The following is a 24310-nucleotide window of genomic DNA, read 5'->3' as shown; positions in this document are numbered from 1 at the left end:
TGAATTATTTTCCGTCATCGTTGTGTGCTTAATCATTCCTTAAAGCATAGACTCTAATGCTGTTGTCCTTAGTGTAATTGATCTTATTGTGTGGAAGTTTTGATGTGGACAAAATAATGGTGAAGAATAAATCTCAATTGATTGTTCGAAATTTAAAATATAATAACTCCGAGGTGACGCATATTAACTGTTCTTAGTTCGATGTCAAAGAACGATTTCTCCTATACATTAAGAAGGATTCCGGCCTCCGTGGTAGAGTGGTTAGCACAGCTTGCTTAAACACCGGCTTTGGCATTGTGTTCATTCGGTGTTCATTGTGAGTGTCCCTTCATTAATTTCATCATTTCATCGACCATCCTCATCGTCGCGTTTAGCCAAAAGTGGCACAAGAAGCGAATTAAAATAAAGCAAATCAATCAATCAATCGATCATAGGGTCTCCGGTTTCATAGAGCAGTATGCAAAGCACTTCGTCATGGATGCCCTCAAAATTCAAATAATAATTTGCAACAGAAAACCTGCTATTAGAGTATTTTAATAGTTTAGGCATATTAACAATTCACGTCAACCAACAATAAACAATTTATTGATTGATTTTCTTTTATTATACTTCGCTTTTTGTGCCACTTTTGGCTAATTTGCAAAGATCAAACATTCATGGCCAGGCCAGGATTCGAACCCGGAACCCCTGGTTCTGAGATTTCGGCCTGTGTATGGGGTTGGTGGCCATCCACCGTCGTGAGGAAATTGAGGAGCTACAAATTAGTAGCGTGACGCGGCCATGGAAACCTGCAAAGACTGAAGACCACAGATTAGCTGAAGACTTGTCTTGTTAACCACGCGTCACCCCATAATTCCAACCTCGGCAGGTGGAAGTGAAGCCGGCAGTCGGTAGGTAGGACGTGGCCCTCACGGACCGTTGCGTCACGGGTTATTATTATTATTATTATTATTATTATAATCATCTTCAATCAAATAAAGCTTTATCGTTATATATTACCGTATTTCATCGCATAATCGTCGCACCCTGTTTTTCAATCCAAAGAGAGAGAGGAGGGGGGGAAGGCAGAACACAAAATCCTTCCACAAACTGCCAAGACTCCAACATAAAGCTTGCTGGAAACAAGTTTCCGTGGTGGCCTTGTCTGCTACTGCCCTCCCCCACTTTCTTATCTATACAGGAGCAATGAAGAGTTCCCAACTCGCTTCTGAGTTGGTAGGAAAACGGAAGTACATTTCATTTTATCCCGTCTGTAAAGCAGTCCCAATGTCTGCTCCAAGTTGCACAGCTGCTTTCAGAGCCCTTGGTTTGAGAAGGGGGTGGGGGTGAGGAAAGGGTCTTGATTTTTCATACCGAAGCTCCTTCATTTCTTTCTCCCATTTATCTTGGTTGAATTTTCTGAGATACGGAATTTACCTCATTTTGCTTTTCATTACGTTTTATTGCGTTACCCACGGTACGCTTACATGTACTTAACATTTTCAATTTCCTTGCACGTACCGACACCCTTTGGTTAGATACGGCAAATATAAATAGCTGTCGTTCGTCAAATGTTGTTTTTTTGTTTTGTTACCCATTTTTCTCGTACTTCAGTCAGGGATCAATGCAGTTACTCATAACAGATGTAGTCAGGAAGTAGCATGAATTGTTCTTTCCCCGCATTGTAGTTGACCGGTAAAAAACTATGTAACAGTAACAGAAGGCTTTCAAGATTTGTCTGAATATTAAAGTGATCTTTTTTTTCACACCCAAATATAAATAACTAATTTCAGATTTGAAAACGTAACAGGGGTGTAAGGGGTGACCTTCCACGCAGTACATACACCCAATCGTCAAAATCAGTTCCACGTAGTACACCCTGGGCTGCCTTTTGCTGACTAACAAGTCTCTGGCGACTGGCCAGTATAATTCTGTATGTTCTCCTGCTTTTTGTCATGTGTGCTGAGTGCCCCTTTACAGCCTCAGCTTTTAACCTAAGTCAGAATATTTTCATATTTCAGTTATGCGACCTTACAGTTATGTTATTTGTTGTGGTAAGGGGCTGGACCCAGTATAACGTGGCGGGTGCAAAATAGCCTAAGTGCTGAAACACCCAAAATTAAACAAAAAAAGAAAAACGTAACAGGGAATATAGCTTTAATAAATGCGTATAAATATTTCACAATGGATTATATTTATGTACATGTTGTTAATTGTGAAATATTGTGAAGAAATGAAACAAAATGCTACGTTTCGGTTACTAATGTGAGCCACTGTATATGTAATGTTTTTATTTCATTAACAATGTACAATGGTCAAATACAACTTTGCAGACCTCCGTGGCGGAGCGGTTAGCACATCGCAATACGACGCCACAGGTCCCGAGTTCGTATCCCAGCCTATGCATCATTTTCATTTTTCTTTGTGATGTCCTTTCGTCAATTTTGTAATTTCATCACCCATCCTCGTCTTCGCGATTAGCCAAAAGTGGCAGAAAACCAAAGTTAAATATAACAAATCAAAATCAAACATTACTTGGCATGACAAGAATGGATAGGTTATTTTGAAGCTGCTGTTATTAAAAGCAAATTTTATGTAGCTCTCCTAGACAGAAGTTTCAAACACAGAAACTGATTGATTGGATAACGCCTGTGGATTCCTACTCGAGCAGAAAATGTATATGTTTCCATTTATTACTTACAACAATAGCAGACTGATTTCCCGCTAAATCAAAGAAAACTTGCATTCACAGTTACAAATTGACGTGTTGAATGATTTCTCTCACTCCAATTCTGCTTAATCGAACAGCACACCACAACGTGGGTCATTAAATATTTGCAACTTACTCTCGAGTTCCTCAACTAAAAATAAATTGACTGCGAAACAAGACCTCGTCTGCGATAACTATATACCACGTTATATGAAGAGTATACGCAAGTTGAAATTCCATCATAATAATTTGAATTCTTCTAGTAGCTACAAACATATTTTTTCATACATATTTTCTTAGCAAAATATGAAGTTCCTCACTTCAACAAGGATAACATATACACAGTATTCCACAAGAGTTTTTAGTTCGAGCTAGTCGTAATATGAATATACACGTCACTTCATTACTTAGTTTAAAAAAAGTGCCAGGCAATGTGAATTCGACGGCATGCCTGAAATTATTTGCAGTATCTCATGTATCAAGGGGGCTTTTTAAGTAAAATGAAGGACACATACCACATGCTTGGGTCAATTGAGAGTAGTAGAAACGTAATTATACTGCATGTTGCAACTGAAACAGTATCCTCGAAGCCGAAGTCGTTGAGTGATCCACTCATAAACTCTCTACCAAACATTTCAAGTTCGAGTAGACACCTGGGCATGAGCGTTTTCTTTGGTAACCATCCCTTCATAGATTTAATATGATCATCATTAATGTTCATAGTCGCGATTATCTACAAGTGGCAGAAAAGCGATACAAGAACAATACAAAAGTAGAAGAAACAAAAGAGGATAAAAGGATGAACTTAGTTAATGATAGGAAGTTTTATAAAATTACTGTTTCTTGAAGAATCTTGTCCTTTGTTCCGATTGTATTTCTCAGTCACACGTTGCTCAATGTCCATGTCGACTGTCGTTCTTACATTCTTGAAAATTACTTTAATGTCTGCCTATGCTCTTCTTTCAAACGTGGTAGGCGCTCTGTCTGTTTCTACACCACAAAGTTTAATTCATCTCCTGTCCAAAAAGGCACGAATTACTGAAAGTAATTTTCAAAATTGTAAGCAGATGAGGGCCCTTGTAAAATACGTGTACTGTCCTTTTATTCGCTTAGTTTTGAGAATCACTCTCCATACAATTGTTGCCTACTTCAGAGTCCAAAGGCCCTGTCTAGCTACAGACCAGTTGCGCAAACGCGGTTTCATTTGTTTCGTACACAAATTCCATCCTTTATACGTATTTTCTACTTGCTAAAAGCAGCGGCGGCTCAAGGGGGAGAGCCGCCGTGCCATGGCACTACCCTCAGAAGAAATGCATACCTAGCCCCTAGCCCAAGTATTGTTAAATTAATACATTGATAGTTTACAGACAATGAGATTCGAATCTTTCAATCGGTCAAGCTGACGTGACGACCGCCCCAACCACAGACTAGATATGAACCGCCCCAACCTCCTCACTGCATCGCCAGCTGTTTCGTATCCTCGGCGAGGCAGCGGTCGGCGCCACCCAAGAGCTGGCCTAACCAAGTTGAAACGCGTGCAGAGGGTTGGTGAAGTCTCAGCGAGTAACCTTTGCACCATAAGCCGGGAAGAAGGTGGCAGGGGGTGGTGTTAGCCAATGGGGTTAGCCCATAAGACACCAGCCGTGCCCGTTTAGCACAGCGAGGGAACTTTCTCAGTGTTGACACCGTTGCCATCTTCAGAGATAAGTCGCTAAATACGACGGATTTGTACGACCCGTTGGGGAAGTAATTCGTGAAAAAGGTACTATCTACTTTTCTGCCAACATTTGGAGAAACGAACCTAGTATTTTTCCGAAGTTAAATGAACATTTTGATAATAGATAGATGCGCCTAGAGGGCCATCCAGACTTTTTAAAAATATAAAAGTAAAAATTCCTTTGGCATTTCGACAATTTCTTTTTACATCAAATGTAGAATATTTTCAACGTCCAGTTGGAATACGTGTGCATGGGGGAGGAGAAGGTGAGAAGATTTGCTTTCCCTTCCTCTTGTAATTGTGTTTTTAGTGAAGTGTCCTGTAGTGTTTAAAGATAGGTTAGTGAGTGAAGATGAATCGTATTAGTGTGTTATTACTTAAACACACTGTTTTCCACGTTACCAAACAAGGATATACATCTTGGCCAGTGGGGCAACCTCAAGGAGGGGGGCCAAGGCATTGCGGAGGTTTTTTTTCTTCGATTTCTTGATCACGTTGACAGTACCCGCCGGCCGCCACTGGCTAAAAGTGCCTTTCATATCGCCTCAGGGCGTTGTCTACTCGGATGCTTCGTGATCGAAGGTCACGTGTACAAAGTTTCAGATTTTCCGATTTGCGTGGTGCTGCTGCTATCAGTTCGGTTCGCCTTCTCAAGGTCGCGCAGCAAGCAATTATTTTTCGTCTTCCGATAGGAAAAAGCTTGCCTCTCGCTTATGTGGACGAACGCGTGGCACGGATGACTTTTTGGCTCGACCATGGTTGGTCCTTTATGTTTCGTCCTTCAGCATTTTAATCTAAGAACGAATCATTCTCATCGAAAAACATAATGTATTTTTTTTTAATTGATGTAACACATGTAAACCGAGAGCGAGAGATAGATAGATAGATAGATAGAAACGTTTTCCTTCAACAAACGTTTGTTTTCCTATTGTATAAAGTGAACGCACATGTTAAAATTCATCTTGCATAGATATTCAAATTAGAACAAATTCACGTAAAGTGATTAAGTATGCAGAAAAGAAATATATTTGTGATAAATACATAGTTAGTCAGTAAATTCCGATAACCAGAATTCTGTCACGCCGAATGAAACGTTTTGTTTTACAATTTAATGTTTTCACTGACATCCAAAACGAAAATACGTATTATAACTTAATGACTTTCAAGGTGTCAAAATATTGTAATGTTACTATGCTGCCGATCACAATTATGAGAACGCTACGGGTCCCGGGTCCGAATCCCGGCCTGGGCGTGGATGTTTGTGAGTGTGCATTCATCAATTTCATATTGTTATCACCAATCACCATCTTCGAGAATTAGCCAAAAGTGGCAAAAAAAAAGCGAAGTCAAATACAGCAAATCAAAATCAAACAATTATGAGACTTCTTCGAAAACGCCTTCGATAACGGTATTTGCTATTCGTAACGGATATGTGTATCACTTTTTCGAAACAGACTTTTGTGGAGGAAAAGAACTGTAACGTTACAAAAGTAACGAGCACAATTATACGAGAGACCTATGTTATTCTCTCCGGAACACGGCATCGGACACGGTATTGCACATCGGAACGTCTGTATGATACCAGCTATAAATAACGTTGTTGCTTTGAAAAAAGGAGTGTAACGTTTTTTTCAGTAGTGACCTCAATTAAGTTACTGGTTAATTGTAACGTTACTATCACTTTCCACACACACTAAAGTTACTAGTCAATACGTGACGAACCTCTTTCTTACCCTGTAACGTTACTGGTTGCCGGCAATGGATGTAACGTTAAAGTGTCACGTGAAGACCTACTCCTTTAGAGATCAGTTATGGTTCGGTACCGTTATGCACACCTGTAACGTAATGTTCATATACCTGAGGTAACGTTTCTGTTCACGAAAAAAGTTATTCTGTTTCTGGTTGTAACGTAACGGAAACCGTAATTGAAAATACCGTTCCATTTCGTTACGTTACGACTCCCTGATCAGGGGTGCCCATGGGGGTTTCATAATGCACCTGCATCATGGGAATCTTTGGGGGGGGGGGACAAAACTATATACCAATTCTTATATCTTCACACAAATATGGGGGGGGGGAATCGTTTCGTTTGATTGACTTGTTATTGATTTTTAGTATTTGTTCTTGTGTACAGTTTTTCTACCTACCTGTGGGTGATCGCGGCGATAGAGTTGAAATGAAACACTAGCTCTTTTGGAGAGGCGTAAATAACACCTCTGCAACCCCCATGGTGCAGGGTTGGGAGGGTTGCACAGTAAGAATGATAAATTAAGAAAGACCGATAGTTCACAAAAGTTTTCCTTTCGGGGTTAAAATATATTTTTAACCAAACGTATTATACTTTTATGCCTCTACCACTGCAAACAAAAAATGTTAATCACTAGAAAAGTAGAAAGTGAATTACCAGATTAGAAGAAAACCTTCATTAGCTGAATAGTTCAAGTCATTGATTACGTCGCCGAAGGGTAGACGACAGTCAAGAAAATGAGCTTTTCTACCGTGCTTTGTATATTCTACCAGGTGTGCCGGTTAATAATTCTTAGTTGATCTGGGGAGAAAGGTAACAAATGCTTTATTCAAAGTATGCGCCATCGCTAGCTATACATTGTGCCCATCTGTCCATCAAATTGTGGATGCCCTTTCAGAAAAATCATTCACATTTTGAGGTGATACAGTCAGCAAGCCATTGTTCGACATCTTCGTAATTGTTGAAGTGTTGCTGCGAAGGTGAGTGAGACATCGATGAAAACAAGTGGTAGTCCGAAGGGTGAGTATGGAGGGTGGGGCAAGAATTCCCAGCCAAGTGCAGATATGGTGTCTCTGATGCCTTTCACTGTGTGTGATGAGGCATTGTCATGCTTCAAAATCACTTTTCCGTGTCTTGTTGCCCAATCTGGGCAGTTTTCGATCGATGCATGGTTCAAATTGATGAGTTGTTGACGGTAGCGAACGGCATTCACTGTTTCACCTGGTTTCAGAAGCTCATGGTACACCACACCCTTCTGATCCCACCAAATGCACAGCATTGTCTTCCTTCCGAAGTGATTCGGTTTTGCAGTCGATGTTGAAGGTTGTCCTGGGTCAACCCATGAGTTTTTGCATTTTGGGTTCTCGAAGTAGATCCATTTTTCGTCCCCAGTCACTATCCGATGCAAGAAAGACTTTCTTTCATGTCGAGAAAGCAACACTTCACACACGGTTTTTTGCTTTTACATTTGTCTGTCGTTTAGATGATGTGGGACCTATTTTCCTGCCTTCTGGATGTTTCCCATGGCATGAAGACGATCAGATATGGTTTGGCGACCGACATTTAACTTCTCTGCCAGTTGTTGTTGCATTTTCGTATCATCTTTGTCCAACAATGCTTGCAATTCGGCGTCTTGGAATTTTTTTGGATGGCTCGGGCGAAATCACCACTTTTGAATCGTCGAAACCAACGCACACACACGTCTTGCGTTAGGACATTGTCACCGTATGTTTCCACAAGGATACGATGGCTTTCACTCACGTTTTTCTTTTGATTGAACAAGAAAAGCAGGACGTGCTGCACATGCTCTTTATTTGGTTTGAAGGTCAACATGTTTCCCACACAAACCCAATATCACGATCACTCGCACTTGGTTGCACATCCACGGCATTTTGACAGGTACTGTCCTGGCAACACACTGACGTAACAGTTGAGACTGTGCACCAACCCTTGCTTCCAGCACCATCCAGCGACAAAATTAAGAATTATTAACCGGCACACCGGGTAGTAAATCAAGTAAAGAATTGATCAGAGTTTGAAAGAAATCAAAGAAAGCTTAACTATTTTTAGACCTAACGAAACACACCGACAGACAGTTTGTGAAATCTGCTACTAATTTCTGAGAGAAATATGAATTGGTTGGAGTTGATGTTTTAAGTCCACTTTGTGCACAGTAAGGCTAATCGGGACTGGACCGACAGTTTAAAGTGGAATCCGAACCATTATATGCCTCCACCGGGTATCGAGCCTGGGACCCCTTGATTACAAGGTGATGACGCAACCACTGCGCCATCGGGGAGGCCCTAAGAGAGAAATATGAATGAATGAAGTAAAAGTGTAAAAAGCCCCTTGGAAAAATTAAAAGTGCAAGGCTGTACAGGGACCTGTACAAGACAAACACAACACATGAAAATGTCAAATAAAACTAAAAGCTTCCTCACAGACAGTGGAAGACACCAGCTAGACAGTGGAAGACACCAGCTCTTCGCAAAAAAGCTGTCCCTTGCACTACAGCTACAGAAATGTTTGTTTTCGGAATGTAATGCCAACTAAAATCACAAGAATAAACATGTCGAACATCAGTTGCAGATTTCTTCTTGATAGAAAACAAAATTCTGCTAGTAACATTGCTGACGTATGTACTGTTTATATGCTGCATTTGACACTACATGTGACATCTTCATCACGTCAGAGGTCGTTTTCCAAGCTAAAATTGATCAAAAATTACTTGAGAAGCACAATGAGTGAGATTGAGTGGACTGCCGTAGGTAAGCATCGAAAGCAAATCGGGCTCGAAAACTGGACTTAACAATCTAGCACAAGAATTTGCTTCTATCAAAAAACACAAGAGGACTGGTAATGGGCACTTAACAATATCATAATTTTTGTACTAACAGTGTATGTTCATATGGAATTATAATATATACATTTCTTTAGTTTCTCTGTTGACTTAACCTTCTGTACCAGTTTTTACATTGATTCAAATTAATATGTACCGATTGTCATATTTGTTTATACCTAGTATAAATGTAGGCGTGAATTGATATTTTAGAAAGATAGCTTTTTTTAAAAAAACAAAAAACAAACGATTAGGGGCGCACAACTGAAAGTTGTGTGTGTGTGTGGGGGGGGGGGTGTTACAGAGCGTGTTAGTTACGCTACTGCTCTTATGCATTTAGAATCAGTTTGGAAATGGGAGGGGGGGACATGCTCTTCGCATTAATACAAGGTTAGTCGAACAAACAAACTGTGAAGAACAAGGTTCAGGACACCAGCAATGACAGTAAGCCTGAGCAGTTTTGTACATTTTATGTTAGCAAACATGAAAGTGAGCCTAAAGTACACATATAGTGCTTAAATATGTCTGTATTATATTGTTCTGCATCCGCCAATTTTTTCTGACCAAAATAATTTGAGTACATAATTTGGCATAAGGGGGGGGGCAAATGTTCTACCTTTTGGGGGGGAGTGCATCATAGGCCTTGGGAGGATGGGCACCCCTGTCATGTACCATGGTTCTTTCGAAGAAAAGAACAGTTTGAGAGTCAACCTTCATGATGGGGGTGGTTAGCACAGCATGCTACAATGCCACCAGCTGAGGGTTCAAATACCAGCGTGAGGATGGGTGTTCTTTGGGCTTGTGTCACTTCCATCATACCACCACTCATTCTCATCGTCACATTTAGCCAAAAGAGGCAGAAAATTGATGTTAAATAACAAATAAAAAATGTTAGATGAGGATCAGGTGAATGTGATACAGGCACAAAAAAACACCCGTGCTTAAATCAGAACTCGAACCTGGGACTGTTTGGGCAAGATTATGAGTCCAGCTCTTAACGTGCTCCACAGCCAAGGCAAAGAGGCAAAAAATCAACGGTTTGAGAATTTTAAAGATTTTTCTTTTTTGGAAACAAATAATAAACTTTAAATATATGATACTGTTGTGACAATGCAAGAATTATTCAAACTTCTGCATATACAATTAAAGTTAAAAAAGTACTAAATTACCATTATACATTTGGATTTTCGACTTTATTGTTCATAATTAGGGCTCGGGACTTTATGTTATAACATATTTTTTATATATAATGGGATCGAATTCCGGAGTGAGATCTCGATGTATCTGGTGATAATAAACTGAAATTAGCAAATTTGATAGGACCTAATTTGACATATTTTACAATTTTTTTTTGTTTTTACAACATATTTATTTCCTTTTCAGTCAAGATGACATATTTAGCTATCTATAATTTCCTAATTTTCCTACATACAAATAATTATTTAACATGTATCCGGATCTTTATTTTGAGACTCGAAACTGAAAACATCCATGACACCTTTGTGCAGGCACGCCCGCAGAATTTTTTCCTGTAGGAAGGAAAGTGAACCCTTGCCCCCCTCCGGGCGTCCACGCATCTGTGTTATTGTCTGAGCTTGCATGATGTGAACGAACTTTGCCCTTCATTGTTGTACGCATTCAAGAGAATCGCCAGCAAGAAACGAAACGAATTTGAACTGTTGTATGAACTTCTTTTTTCCTTTTACAACAATTAAAAATGGGCCTCCTCCATGGCGCAGTGGTAGCGTCATTGCCTTGTAATCAAGGGGTCCCGGGTTCGATACCTGGTGGAGGCACAAGTGGTTCGGATCCCACTTTAAACTGTAGGTCCAGTCCCGATTAGCCTTACTGTGCATAAAGTGGACTTAAAACACCAACTCAAACCAAACCAAACAACAATTAAAAAAACTGACAGTTACGCACTCAAGTCGGCAGACTTTGTTTTTACCAATAATGTGAAAAAGAGGCCGATGTCAAGAAAAGACCCTGGACGTTTGCGTTTGTCGATAAGAAGTAAGAACAATGCTTCGAACGAGTGTTGCTTAATGCAGTGGCTTCTCTTTCATGCCAAGTGAATATCGTTTGACGAGGCAATCTCGAATCAGTGGTCGATTGAGAGGCGCAATAGTATCAGAACGATGCCTCCTGTAAAGGTGAACTTTCTTCGTTTATATGCCTGTCTATGATAATTTTTTAAAATATTTCCTCTGTGTGAGGCATGTTTTAACAAAGCTTTTGTATGTAGATTGAATAGAGTATTTTTTTCCTGAAAACTCTGCCTTTTCTTGTATATAAATTCGAAAATTACACTTCCAACAAATAGGTAAAATGTGGCAGAATAGTAGATGCAACTGAGGATAATTGCGCAACAAGCACCACGATTTTACCAATGTTTCTCTGCGCATTCTACATGAAAAGAGATTCTAATTTCATTTAATACATCATCTGAACTTTGTTGATATTGCGTGGAAAACCCAGAATTGAATTGTAAATGAAAAAAATGGAAGTTCTGCTTTGCATATGTTTGGGATTCACTGGGGTTTTTTTCTTCATTTTTAAGACATATTTTTCAATTTTTAAGACATATTTTTAATTTTTTCTGACATATTTACATACATATTTTACACTTTTATAAGACAAAGTCCCGGGCCCTGTTCATAATAGAAGTTCATGTCACTTGTTGGCTTTTTTATATTTGCCTATTTAGATTTGTTACTGTTATTAAGAACATGGAAAGGGGCAAGGAACCTGTCCAACTCTTTTTGGTATAAAAATACATTCACTTTCATTAAGTATGGAAAAAATTTAAAATAAACACTTACAAATGACATAGCTCTTTGGCTATTCTATATATCTGACTTAATTTGTCCTTCATTCTATCAAGTTCCTCTTCTTTGACTGTTTGTTGAATCTGACTTAATTTATCCTTGATTCTATCGAGTTCATCTTCTGGTGATGCCACGTGGCTTGAAGTTTCTCTGTTTCTTGTTACCGATGGGTGAAGCAGGAGCTCTTGCACGCTAGGCCGTTCCTTTGGGTTCCTGATGAGACACTTCTTCACGGCATCGACGAGGGAAGGATCTTCATATTCGGGAAATTCTATCTCGTATTCTGGATTTACTATAGCTTGTAATTTTGCCCATACATTGGCTATATGTTGGAATGGAGTTCTGCCGTACACAAGGTTATACAGGATACAGCCTAACGACCATACATCTGACTTGCAATTGATCTGCAAATTGAAAAAAGAAAGTTGTCAAAAGTGTGTACAGTATATACAAGGTAGAGCATGGGAAATAATACAATTAAGTGGCAACTCTGCAGAAATAAAAGTACAGTGATGCCACTTGTTGCGCTCAAGTGGAACACAAGGGTCTGCCATTTAGTTTGACATGGATTGTTGGTCGGTGGCTTTGAATGCTGAGAGGTACAAGAACATTCTTGAGAAAATTTTCACCCCAGATGGAAAAAATGACATGTGCTAGCACATGGTTCCAGCAAGATGAGGCTACAACCCGTACCAGCGCGGCTATTCTACGGCAGTTCTTTCCACATCGATTTATCTCCCGATATTGAGATATCCCATGGTCGGCTAGGTTGGCAGACTTTGACAGCCGAAAATTATTTTCAGGGCATATATGAAATACAGTTTTTGCCCACAGACTGTACAATATTGGGCAATTAAAAACAGGAATCGATAAAGAAATTGAGGTCATTCAGGTAATGATTCAGAAAGGTACGAGAAGCTTCTAGGAATGTTAGCAAAGCTATATGTATGCCGATGGTAGTCATTTGTTTGATATCTTCAAAGTATAGCCATTTTATGCATATAATATAGTCATAGTGTTTCTCTTTTGTACTATTTCCTGTCGCCCAAACTGTACAATATGCAATGTTGAGAAAATGCTGAGGTTATCAGTATTGGAGTGTGTTTCAGAAAGCCAGACTTTCAAACTCGGAGCCTGCTACTTCTTACTATCAAGCAGCTCCCCAAATGTCCTAGCAGTACTGGATTAACTGTGGAATTTTTATGCTCCTACTGGGTAATGAACCAGGAACCACTCCATCAAAGACAAGAACGCTAACCATTCATCTATGTGGAAACTCCTTTAATTATAATTTATGCAAAAGTTGTGTTAAAATTGTGGTTCAACTGGGAATCACACCTGGGTCTTTGGCATTCTGTGTAAGCCAACCTTTTGGGTGTCCAGAATTTCCGCAAGTGAGACTGTCCATTACAGGTGTGCTGCAACTTTTTGTTACCTGATTCTCTTGGACATGATGCTAGTGTACCACAATCAGCTGAAACCTGAGGTGTGTGAATCACTGATACTTTTCCAGTGATTGCAGTCTCCAGAAAAAAAAAAATGCCATGCAGCACTTTAACATGTCTCCGATAACCTGGAAATTTTGCAAAATGAATGATTTTGAGTTTCAAGTCCACTTTATGCACAGCTAGGCTAATCGGGACTGGACCTACAGTATAAAATGGGATCTGAACCACTATGTGCCTACACTGGGTATTGAACCCAGGACCCCTTGAATACAAGGCAACGATGCTACGATCGGGGAGGCCCAGATTTCAAAATTCCATTGATTGATTTAGTTTATTTGCTTTTCTGCGACTTTTGGCTAATTGCAAATATGAGGATGAATGGTGATAAGGTGAGATATACATTGTAATCACAAAAGCTAACCGAAACGTTACATTAAATGTTTCCATGTAAACTACTATCTTCTATAAGTTTTTTGGAAGCATTTACATAGCTAGTAAAAATGTTAAAGGAAATTCTTCAGTCTAAAGTCGGCTTAAGAAACCTTTGCCATCTTGGAAGATAAAATTCCTATTTTATTGCCAACCTTTTAATCTTACCTTGATTATTGGTTTATATCTCCCAGGATGGTTCATATTTGTCTGCGTGTCTTGGATAGCCTCAGGGCTCATGTAATTGTACGTTCCAAGCTGAGAATCCTTCACCACACTTGTCATATCTGTTTGGATAGAACTTGCAATGCCAAAATCTATGAGTTTCAAACATCCAGATACTAGAAGAAAATTGGCAGGTTTCAGGTCTGAATGAATGATTCCTAGAAATGAACACAAAGTAATTAGAATTAAGGGAATATTGCTAATATTCAAAGACTGTACAGATGTACAAATGTGTATAACGGATTCTACTGAACTCAACATCATAATCTAAATAATATGCATGCATTGTGGACATTCTCCATGATAATGCACCTGCCCATCAGTCCATACTCTTTGCTGAGTTTATGGCCATCTTCTGCACTGGAACATCCTGCCTATTCGTTGGACTTAGCTCCCCTGGCTTCTACCTTTTTTCCCCACATGAACAGAAATCAAAGGGGCATCATTTCACATCAGAAACTACAGTGAAAACAGCATTGTGGAGGCATAACAGGAGCACTGCTTCCAACACCTTTACCAGCAGTGGAAAAAGTGTATCATGACCCAAGGAAATGACTTTGAAGGTGGTTGTACATCAGTGTTTTGAAGTTATCACAGTAAGGAACTATGAGCAGAATCCCAAAATTTTTCGATTGTTCCTCATGTACATATTTTATTTGGTGTATGCACTGTAGAGAACATTTTTAATAGAACTGAGCCAATACTGATATCAGCTGATATTTTTCTAGAGCTTCCAGATACCACATATCAACACTTCTTATATGAATACATAATAATTTTGTGTACTCACAAAAAATCATAATTTATATGCCTGTCAATTTTGGTGACACACTGCTACCATTCACAGAGTTGATGATTGATTGTATTAAGAATAACAATGAATATGAGCAATTTTGCCACCAAAGTTGTGACTCCTTATTTCAGGCTGGTTTACTAACGTCACTTGCATTTATGGTCAAATTCTTTCATTGTTAGTTTGTCATTTTCTTTAAAAACTTTAATGAAAGCAAAATCCATTCTAGTAACCTATTATTTACATTAATTAACCTTGCTGTGGTGTGTTTAACACACACAGCTGTGAAATGGAAAAATCCATGTTTAAAATTCAAATGCATGTAAAGGTTGCTTCTTGCTCCGTAGCCAGGGAATTCAATGGTTGTTTTCTCCCAATGGCTTTTTGGGTGTAAAACTAACAAAAAAGCCTTTGCCCCAGTTGTGGGGGTGGGCCAGTTTTCTTTGAGGTATAACAGTTGGGCTGAAAAGTTCGTAGGCTAACATAGTAAAAAAGATTTTTTTGACAAAATTCGATTTTATTATTCAATATAGTTGCCTTCGAGGGCGATACAATGATTATAGCAGTCATACAATTTTTCGATGCCATTTTTATAGTACGATTTCTCTTTAGCCTCAAAATAGGCCTCAGTTTCGGCGATTACCTCTTCATCAGTGCTAAATTTCTTTCCAGCGAGCATTCTTTTAAGGTCTGCAAACAGGAAAAAGTCACTGGGGGCCAGATATGGAGAATATGGTGGATGGGGAAGCAATTCGTAGTCTAATTCATATAATTTTGCCATCGTTTTCATTGATTTGTGACACGGTGCATTGTCTTGATGAAACAGCACTTTTTTCTTCTTCAAATGGGGCCATTTTTTCGTGATTTCATCCATTAAACGCTCCAACAACGCTATGTAATAATCGCTGTTGATGGTCTGGCCCTTTTTGAGGTAAACGATGAATATAATACCATGCGCATCCCAGAATACTGATGCCATAACCTTGCCAGCCAACTGTTGCATCTTTCCACGCTTTGGATTCGGTTCATCACGTGCAGTCCACTCGGCTGACTGTCGATTGGACTCTGGAGTGTAGTTATGGAGCCATGTTTCATCCATTGTAATATATCGACGGAAAAATTCGTGTTTATTACGGTTGAATATTGCTAAACATTGCTCCGAATCATCAAAACGTTGTTGCTTTTGATCGATTGTGAGCACGCGCGGCACCCATTTTGCACACAGCTTTCGCATGTTCAAATATTCATGCACAATATGTCCAACACGTTCCTTTGATATTTTTAAAGTCTCAGCTATCTCGATCAACTTCACTTTACGATCATTTAAAATTATTTTGTGGACTTTTTTGATGTTTTCGTCGGTAACAGACTCTTTGGGGCGTCCACTGCGTGCATCGTCTTCGATGCTCATTTCGCCTCGTTTAAATTTAGCAAACCACTTCTCAACGGTTGATTTTCCTGGTGCAGAGTCCGAATAATGTTTATCAAGTCAAGCCTTGGCTTCAACAGTATTTTTTTTCGCCAAAAAGCAATGCTTTATTAACACACGAAATTCTTTTTTCTCCATTTTTTCACAATAACAAAAGCTGCTTCACTCACAATGCTATATCTCACGAACTAATTATCCCGGCAGCTGTGAAATTTATACACGTATCTTTTGAAGGTTAGTACTAAGTAAAAATCACATGGATTTAATTCTAGTAACGCCATCTATGAGTCAGCCTACGAACTTTTCAGCCCAACTGTTAAATACCAGATTCCGACTCACTTGAGACAGAGGATTTTTGTGGATGAGCTTGAGGTGAGTGCAGCCTACAGTTGGAGACGGCTGTCTCTAGTTTTGCTCATGAACACCTTGTTTAGGGACTGCTGCATGCTAAACATACTGTGATGAATAGTGCACTCGCAGCTCGAATTAAAATTACTGCACCTAATGAAGGAGAGGACTGTGCAGGGACTCTGGCATGATAAACTGCTTATCATCATGATTTTTGCTTTTGAACCTTGTGGTTTCCAATTAGTATTCACTCTCACAACTTTTCTTTTAGCAAATTTCATTCTACACACACAAGAACACGTGAAAACTCTAAGAGTAAAATTACAATTGACATCAAATGTATTGGGTGCTACAATCACGTGCATCTAGCCTTCAGGCTAAGGTAACAGAGGTACAGTATTTCACCATAACAGATCTCTATAATATAAAAACAACAGAAAAAGTTCATAAACCATATACATTTTATTTCCTTGCGGACTTATAATGTCGTAGAAAATACTGTTTTTTGGCTTACATTTATAGTACACAGGATCTGGAAAAACTTTTGTTCCACCTAGGAATTCTATAGGAAATGCCAACAAGACTAAGATCTATAAAATAATAGACAATAACCTCAACTTCATGAACCTTTCTGATAATTATGGTCATATTGTCAATGTACTTTAGTTATCAATCAGTAGGGACATTGAATTTTCGCGATGCGCGAAATGCGAAAAAAAGATGCAATTTTGAACATTCTGCACGTAACTACACACCCAATGATGAAATATGCATGAGTTTTATTCGCTAAGTAATGCGAAATGTGTGCTTTTCCACGTGAAATAACTGTGAAATATCATCAAATTAAGTAGAAAACATGCAAAAACTGGCAATCGAGGTTGTGCGCGCAAACTGTCGATTTGTAACGAAATGTTTGCCTAAAGTTTCCTAATACTTGCAGCTGAAGAACGTTTTATCTTCGATCACATCAGGAAGATGCTTCAAATTGGGATTTCCCATGCACATAATCTGAGTTCGAAAACTTCGCTCTCTGTCAAGCTGCATTCCTTTCTTCCTCCGAATATTCAATTTAGAAATGAAGTGATTTTGTGTTGATGTTTTCTTTTTGGTTGGACAGCTAAGTACTAGTGTATGTGTACAGTATATTCAAATGAAGTAGTTTATTAATTTAGAGCTCTTTTGTATGTTGTTTCCTCTCATGACGAATAAGTTTGTGCCAACTTTTTTTCCACCGCTGGTATGCTGATCTAACATTTTATTTACCGCTCTCCTCAGTTTTTATTTACCATAAATTTGTCTCCCTATCAATCAGATATCTGGACTGGAAGTTTTACTTTGATATTTTTCTAATATCTAGTATTATAAAAGTGAAATTTTATTACAGAAATTCGAAGGAACCATCATTTTGCACAAGACTGAGAATCATAAGAATGAAACAAACAAGTTTCTGAACTGAACATTTTTTTTGGAGTGGGATCACAAGAACCAAATCCAGAAGTGAAAGTGAACTGCTTATTCATTTTGTAACTTTTTCTCTTGCAGACTCCAATATGCAGGTAAATTCCAGACGATCTTCAAAATTCCCTGACGTTTTCCTTTTTTCCAGATGCGTAGCAAGCCTGGCTATGTACTAAATCTGTACTGGAACCTTGTATGTAAGGAGCAGGGGAGAATTGAATTTGAATTTAAAATTTTGGGTGCGTCAGCGCTAAGGCTATTTTGCACCCGTCACATTATATGGGGTCAAGCCCCTTATTGCTACACATAACAACTCTAACGTTGCATAACTAAAATCATAAAATATTAAAATCTTCTGACTTTCGTTAAAAGCTGAGGCTGTAAAGGAGCACTCAGCACAAATAAGGACAAAACACAGGACAACACAAACAAAATTATACTGGCCATGGGGTCAGTCGCCAGAGTCTTGCTAGTCTGCAGTCCAGGGTGTACTATGTGGAAGTGAGGTTGACTATTGGGTGCACTACGTGGAAGGAGCTCCCCTTACACCCCTGGAGCAGGGGAGAAGAATGTAAATAAACTGTACATTAAATTATTTCTGAGAGGCATTTTCATGATGGGGGTCTCTCAGAGCAAGAAAACTAATTGTTATAGAGATTAATTTATTTTGCATGGACTGACAAGACTCTTAGGAGAGGTGAAATTTATACATTTTACCACACAATAACGAAAGTTTGTCTCTCACTGTGGGCATGCGGTCTAAGCTGTCAGTGTCAGGCTTTGGGCTGAGGCTACAGAACACATGCTGGTTCAAGTCTCCTGGGGGAAGCGTAACAACTCCTCTTCCCCTGATATTTCGGCCTGTGTATGGGACCGGTGGCCACCCACCATTGTGAGGAAATTGGGAAGCTACGGTGAGTAACGTAAGCCAGACACTGAAGAAACAAGTATGCAATCGAGTAAAATTTTGCGAGGAACGCGTGAATAATAAAACATACACAGCAAATAAAACAAAATTATTAACAATTATAGAAAAACTACCATTTTCATCTAAGATATCAACAAAACTCACTTCTGGCATTGAACCTATAGATGCTGGACAAACAAAATTTGCAAGGAAGCAAGACAAAATACCACTTTTCGAGGGTCTTATTGGAAAAAATAATGAAAACGAACTAAAAATGCAACTAAAAAAAATCTTAGTTTTTGCGTAATTTTGAAAATTGGAACTCACCTTGATCATGTATGACCTTCACAGCTTTTAGCATTTCTGACCAATAATAAGCAATCATAAGATTAGAAGGCCTCTCTGTTTTGGAGAACCCTTTCAACAGAGTTGCTAAATCTGTGTCTCCTTTCTCCATTACCATGTACAACTTCCTTTCAATCTCATGGTACTCACTAAAATAAATAACATATAATTAATATAATTTGTAACATGTTATCAATAGTAAAGAATTGCCCTTGATGGTAAAAAAATAATTATAGGAATAGACATATTTTGATTATTTTTTTTATTTATTTGGTGTTTTAAGTCCACTTTTCGCACAGTAAGGTTAATCAGGACTGGACCTACAGTTTACAGTGGGATTCGAACCAGTGTGTGCCTCCACTGGGTATCAAACCCAGGACCCCTTGGTTACAAGGTGATCACTGGGCCATCGGGAAGGAGAGATATATTTTGACGTTCACTGCAACATGAAATATCAAATAACATGTTCAATTTTCATGTTATTTGAAAGGTGTGAGGTGCATTTTTCTAATATGTTTTTTCACGAAATGATGTGAAATGAACATGCAATATAAACTCAAGAAATTTAGAGTTTACTTACTGACATGACACTTTCTGAAGTCTGTATTATCCTGCAAGTTAAGCAAAATCATTGAAAATTGATTAATTCTGCTGTAAAAATTTGAGAGGTAAAAATAGAAAGGAAATGTTTGTTTTGTGTAATAATTATAGTTTTCAAATTGAATTTGGGATTCTATTCACCACTAACACTTACCACTTTTGATCCTTAAATATGCCAAGTTTCTGTACTGAAATCTTGATCTTTCATTCACAGCACATTTGTTTTCAATACTAGCAGTTGCAAGGCAAATGTAATTTGCATAGGCCATCTGCATCACCTGCAGGCTGTGGTTACCAAACGCTTGGTTGATCCAAACATGGTGGTTGACCATGCTGTTGCACCCCTCCTTCGAAGAGGAAAGGAAATAATATCAATGAGCTTTCAAGCCCCTTCATGCTTTGGGCTCCAGATACAGGACATGTGCAGGTTCGAGTCTTCTAGGGCAAGTGACACAACTTTCCTCCTGAGATTTCGGCCTGTGTATGGGACTGGTGGCCAACAACCATCGTGAGGAAATTGGGGAGCTGCAAACGAGTAGAGTAAGCTAGTCATGGAAACCTACAACAAAGACTGGAGGTTCGTTGTGTTGACCGCACATCACCCCATGATCATGATCACCCACCACCTCTGCTGAGGCATGTGGGAGTGAGGTCCGCAGTCGGTACGTAGGGCCTGGCCCTCAAAGGGCTGTTGCGGCACGGTTTATTTATATTCCAGCCCTTACAGGCCAAATTCTTTTTCCTCCTCCATCTGAAATACCTGGTCCCTGCATGTCTGTAGCCTTCACCTCCCCTCTGCTGTGAACGTGGGAATTAAATAACCACTCCAAAGGAAATGGCAAGGTCTAATTGACAGAGAACAAAACATGTGCTGTATCCAGCTCTCATCTTAGTGGGTGGAAGCACTCACTTGATGGGCCAAATAGTGGCAGAGCAGTAACAGATGCCTAACTGAATGTACCAGGTTCACATCTTTGGCAATCGTAACGATCCGTAGTATCTTTTAATTATTATGGAGAACGAACTCCAACTTCCAGTCATTCAACCATCGTTTTCCAATCAGGAAATATTCAGAAACATCACAGGAATGCAGTGTCAGACAGCACTGAAGCTCTTCCTGGTCATCAGCTGTAAACAGACGAAATCCAGGAAGAGGCTACAGGCCTGACTGTGCATTTGTTTATTAAATTGAATTGCAATAAATGTCTGGGGGGCAGAGAGTTCGGGGTCAGTTCTAATTCAGTTATTGAGGAGCAAGTTTACGATTGAATAGAGATAGAGGAGGAGGTTCTAGGGAGAGCGTGTTAACGCTAGTCGCAAGTCAGACTCTACGTACAGTCACAGGCATAACCTCTCCCAGCAGATCTTCAGTTGCAGTACAGAGACAGGTATATCCTTACATTACCCATGCTGATCCAATCTTTAGGGGTGTGAAACTCAAGTGTCATGTGTTGCCATTCAAGTGTGTAAATTTAGTACCTCTAGCACCTTACCATCAAGCTCACCACGAGCAGAGAGTGCTTTACCATCAAGAATGAATGATGATTAGTGAGCTACATTCCCAAAAGATCCCACATACCTAAGGGTATGAGACGTGGATGGAGGTGCTTAGGGCTTTCATCCATTTTTGCGGAAATGAGATGAAAATTGGTGATTACGTGGTGATAGACGCAGGATTTCACTTATGAAAATTTCAATTTTAGGGCATGAAAAGTGAAACCACACCTAAGAATTATCAGAATCAAGGTTTTATCAGTTTTCTTTTACCATCAAAAGTATGCATTTCGAAACACGGAATCTGGAAAGTTGCGCGCGGATTTATTAAGTACCAGCGGGGAAACCTACTGCAGTAAACAATGATAGATGTCGAGTTCTAACTCGAGGATGAATCAGATGAAACTTATCGACCTCAAGTCAGCGTCGGTCATCAGCAAAATGTAAAAATGCGGAGGAACCTGCGCCCTAGCTCCGGCGCGGTTACCCACGTCGGGCTGGCGATTTGGTATCAGGAGCATCCGGCATTCCGCGTGGCGGAAGGTTCGATGTCGGGTTTTAGGCAGCCACATTTTGCCAAAAATGCGGTCGGCCCAGAGACGTCCTTGGACGTTTCCCTATCAATCCGCTCCTGGTAGCGCTGTGGTTCGTTCGCGAATCCTGTACTCTGGGCACGACAGAATTCCCACCCTGGGAAAAATTTTACCATTCCCAGAATTTTTAGAAGAAAAGGCATTTAGATTCGATGGTTTTTTGCATTTACAGTGATTTTAGAACGTAAAAGGTAGGATTTTTTTTTAATCATGATCTTGGATACGAAAATTATCACAGCGTTGTTTATGAGGGTTAAAATAATGCAGTAAGCTACAGTAATTTTAAACATTTTTTTTTAATATATCTAACGTTCCTGTGCATTTTGCTCAGATTGTGATTAGGCTTACCCTTAACATATTAATTAATTAAAAACGTGGATTAAAAGTGAATATTGAAGTTATATTATGAACGAGGAAAATAAATTAAAGTATGTTGACTCTGACTCAGTGGCACTATGGTGCAGTTTAACGAGTCATGGCAGAGAGTATGCTTGTTTGAGTCAATATTTTGTTTTTGTTATTATTATTAATTGAAATTCCTTAAAAGTTTAATTTAAATTTTGTACAAAACTGACCGTAACTTGTAAATGATTTAGAATGCTTGAACTATAACTGCTAAGATTATTGCAACGAGGATATTACATTTTATATATATATATAGTTTTGGGAACGTATAAGGCCCCAAGGATCACTCATTTATATTCTTAATGACTGAAGTCTCCTAGCACCTCATGAAGGGAGCTTAGATTAAGGAGATAGTCAAGTTTATACGAGATAATCACTTGCCTTATGTTACCTTAACTTACGAATACATTGCCTAAAAATTTTCAATTCATGTTAATATGTAAAGAAACAAAACGCTAATTATATTCCTCGACACACTGTACAATTATGTCCGCTATTACGCCAAGCGTATATAGTTAGAGTGGCGTACCGTGATTTAGGGTATAAACTGCCCGATTAATTAAAAGTTCTAGTTGAGAAGTAATAGATGTATAAATAGGCTGCAGTGACGTGAGATGTCCGTACACAGGTAAGCAGTTGTGACGAGAATGAATCCGTACACATATATACATATACTTATATGTTTAAGCAAAGTTAGGCACAGCCAACTTATTTTGAATAACTAGAAGATAATTATGAGAGCATTACACGGCGTGGACGAATTCTCACATATTAACGAGATTTTTTTTTGTTAGTATATATTTATATATATTTTTTTCTCTGTCCGAAACAATGTTTTGTTTGACAGTTGAATATTTATCCTTAGCACGTTGTAGTTTCGAACGTTAAAAACTTTAAAATGTAGATTGTTTTAAATCTTAAAATATAAATATTGCAATTTTTGCTCCAAGTTACAGCATTTATTAATGTTAAATAAGTCCTACACGACTCAAGTGTGCACAAAGTAAGTTTTTTTAAGGCATTAGTCTCTATTAATTTATTCAAATTTCTTAATATGCGATAATATTTTGTTTAAGCGGTATAATTTATACTAGCTTAGTAGTTACATCACTAACATTTTAGTTATACTTCAGAAGAAGGTAAACATTTATATTAGCAAAGTTTTGTATTAAGCGCAAATTATTGAGAATATTTATTTTATATGAAATATGTAGACGTCGACGTCAAGATATTTTTTGCGCCCCAATAACAAGTATTTTCCTTCGGATATTGCATCTAGACCAAAATCCTGGAAATCCATTCTGCCATCGCAGAATGATTTTGGTTAAACCACAACGGTTTTAGTTTTAAGCTTTGCTACAATAATATGCTAAGCATATGTTAGAATGGATAGAGAGAATGATAGATTCTTCATTTTTAGTGATGTCAGCATAATATAAGGCAATTATCGCATATTTATAGATTAATTATTTTATTTTTGGGATGGTCGACTTTAAATAAGCATCGTTTCCCGTGTAATTTTGTATTTAAGTACATTTTCAACGACCACTTGCACACTATGAGTAACATAAGAGACAAAAATGAGAATTTTTTACACAGCAAAGTTTAAACAGGCTTTTACAAGTAAATGTAACCAGTGGGGAAAATAAGCGCAAGGCGAAAAATAACAATATTACTCGTTTAGCTTTAAATACGTTTTCATATGTCCTTATAGTAATATGGTATTTTCATTTTAAATGCACAAGATGGGTTTTCTCATCAAAAGTAAAGTAGAAGAAGCAATACATTCAAGCAAAGTTACTAGCGACCAATATTTCACAGCAAATCGTCATGTATTTTAGAAGTAATCGATAAACAAACTGGGCGTGCATATGCAAACGAATCTATTTCCTCATTGTCATTGTACAGTTAAACGCAGAAGCATGTTAAGGTCATAGGCATTGATGTAGATGCATGCAATACATTATTGACGCAAAAGGTATATTTCAACGGCATCCGAGAAACACAGCAGCAGCC

General features: G+C 38.7%; 1 protein-coding gene across 4 annotated transcripts in view; it reads right to left on the bottom strand.

The window, feature by feature from the left end:
- Mps1 (dual specificity protein kinase monopolar spindle 1) overlaps positions 1-24310 on the bottom strand; it is a 56646-nt gene that overhangs the window by 6706 nt on the left and 25630 nt on the right. For all 4 annotated transcript variants that reach the window (XM_083144580.1, XM_083144579.1, XM_083144577.1 and 1 more), the window contains exons 5-7: positions 19185-19351; positions 13866-14080; positions 11815-12224 (exon numbers count right to left, since the gene is read on the bottom strand). In XM_083144580.1, coding sequence (XP_083000706.1) covers positions 11815-12224; positions 13866-14080; positions 19185-19351 — 792 coding nt within the window. The remainder of the gene's footprint in view (positions 1-11814; positions 12225-13865; positions 14081-19184; positions 19352-24310) is intronic.

This window comes from Lepisma saccharinum, chromosome 23 (genome assembly GCF_977018435.1).
Source record: "Lepisma saccharinum chromosome 23, izLepSacc3.1, whole genome shotgun sequence".
NCBI lineage: Eukaryota > Metazoa > Arthropoda > Insecta > Zygentoma > Lepismatidae > Lepisma > Lepisma saccharinum.
This window is presented reverse-complemented; position numbering and strand designations above follow the sequence as displayed.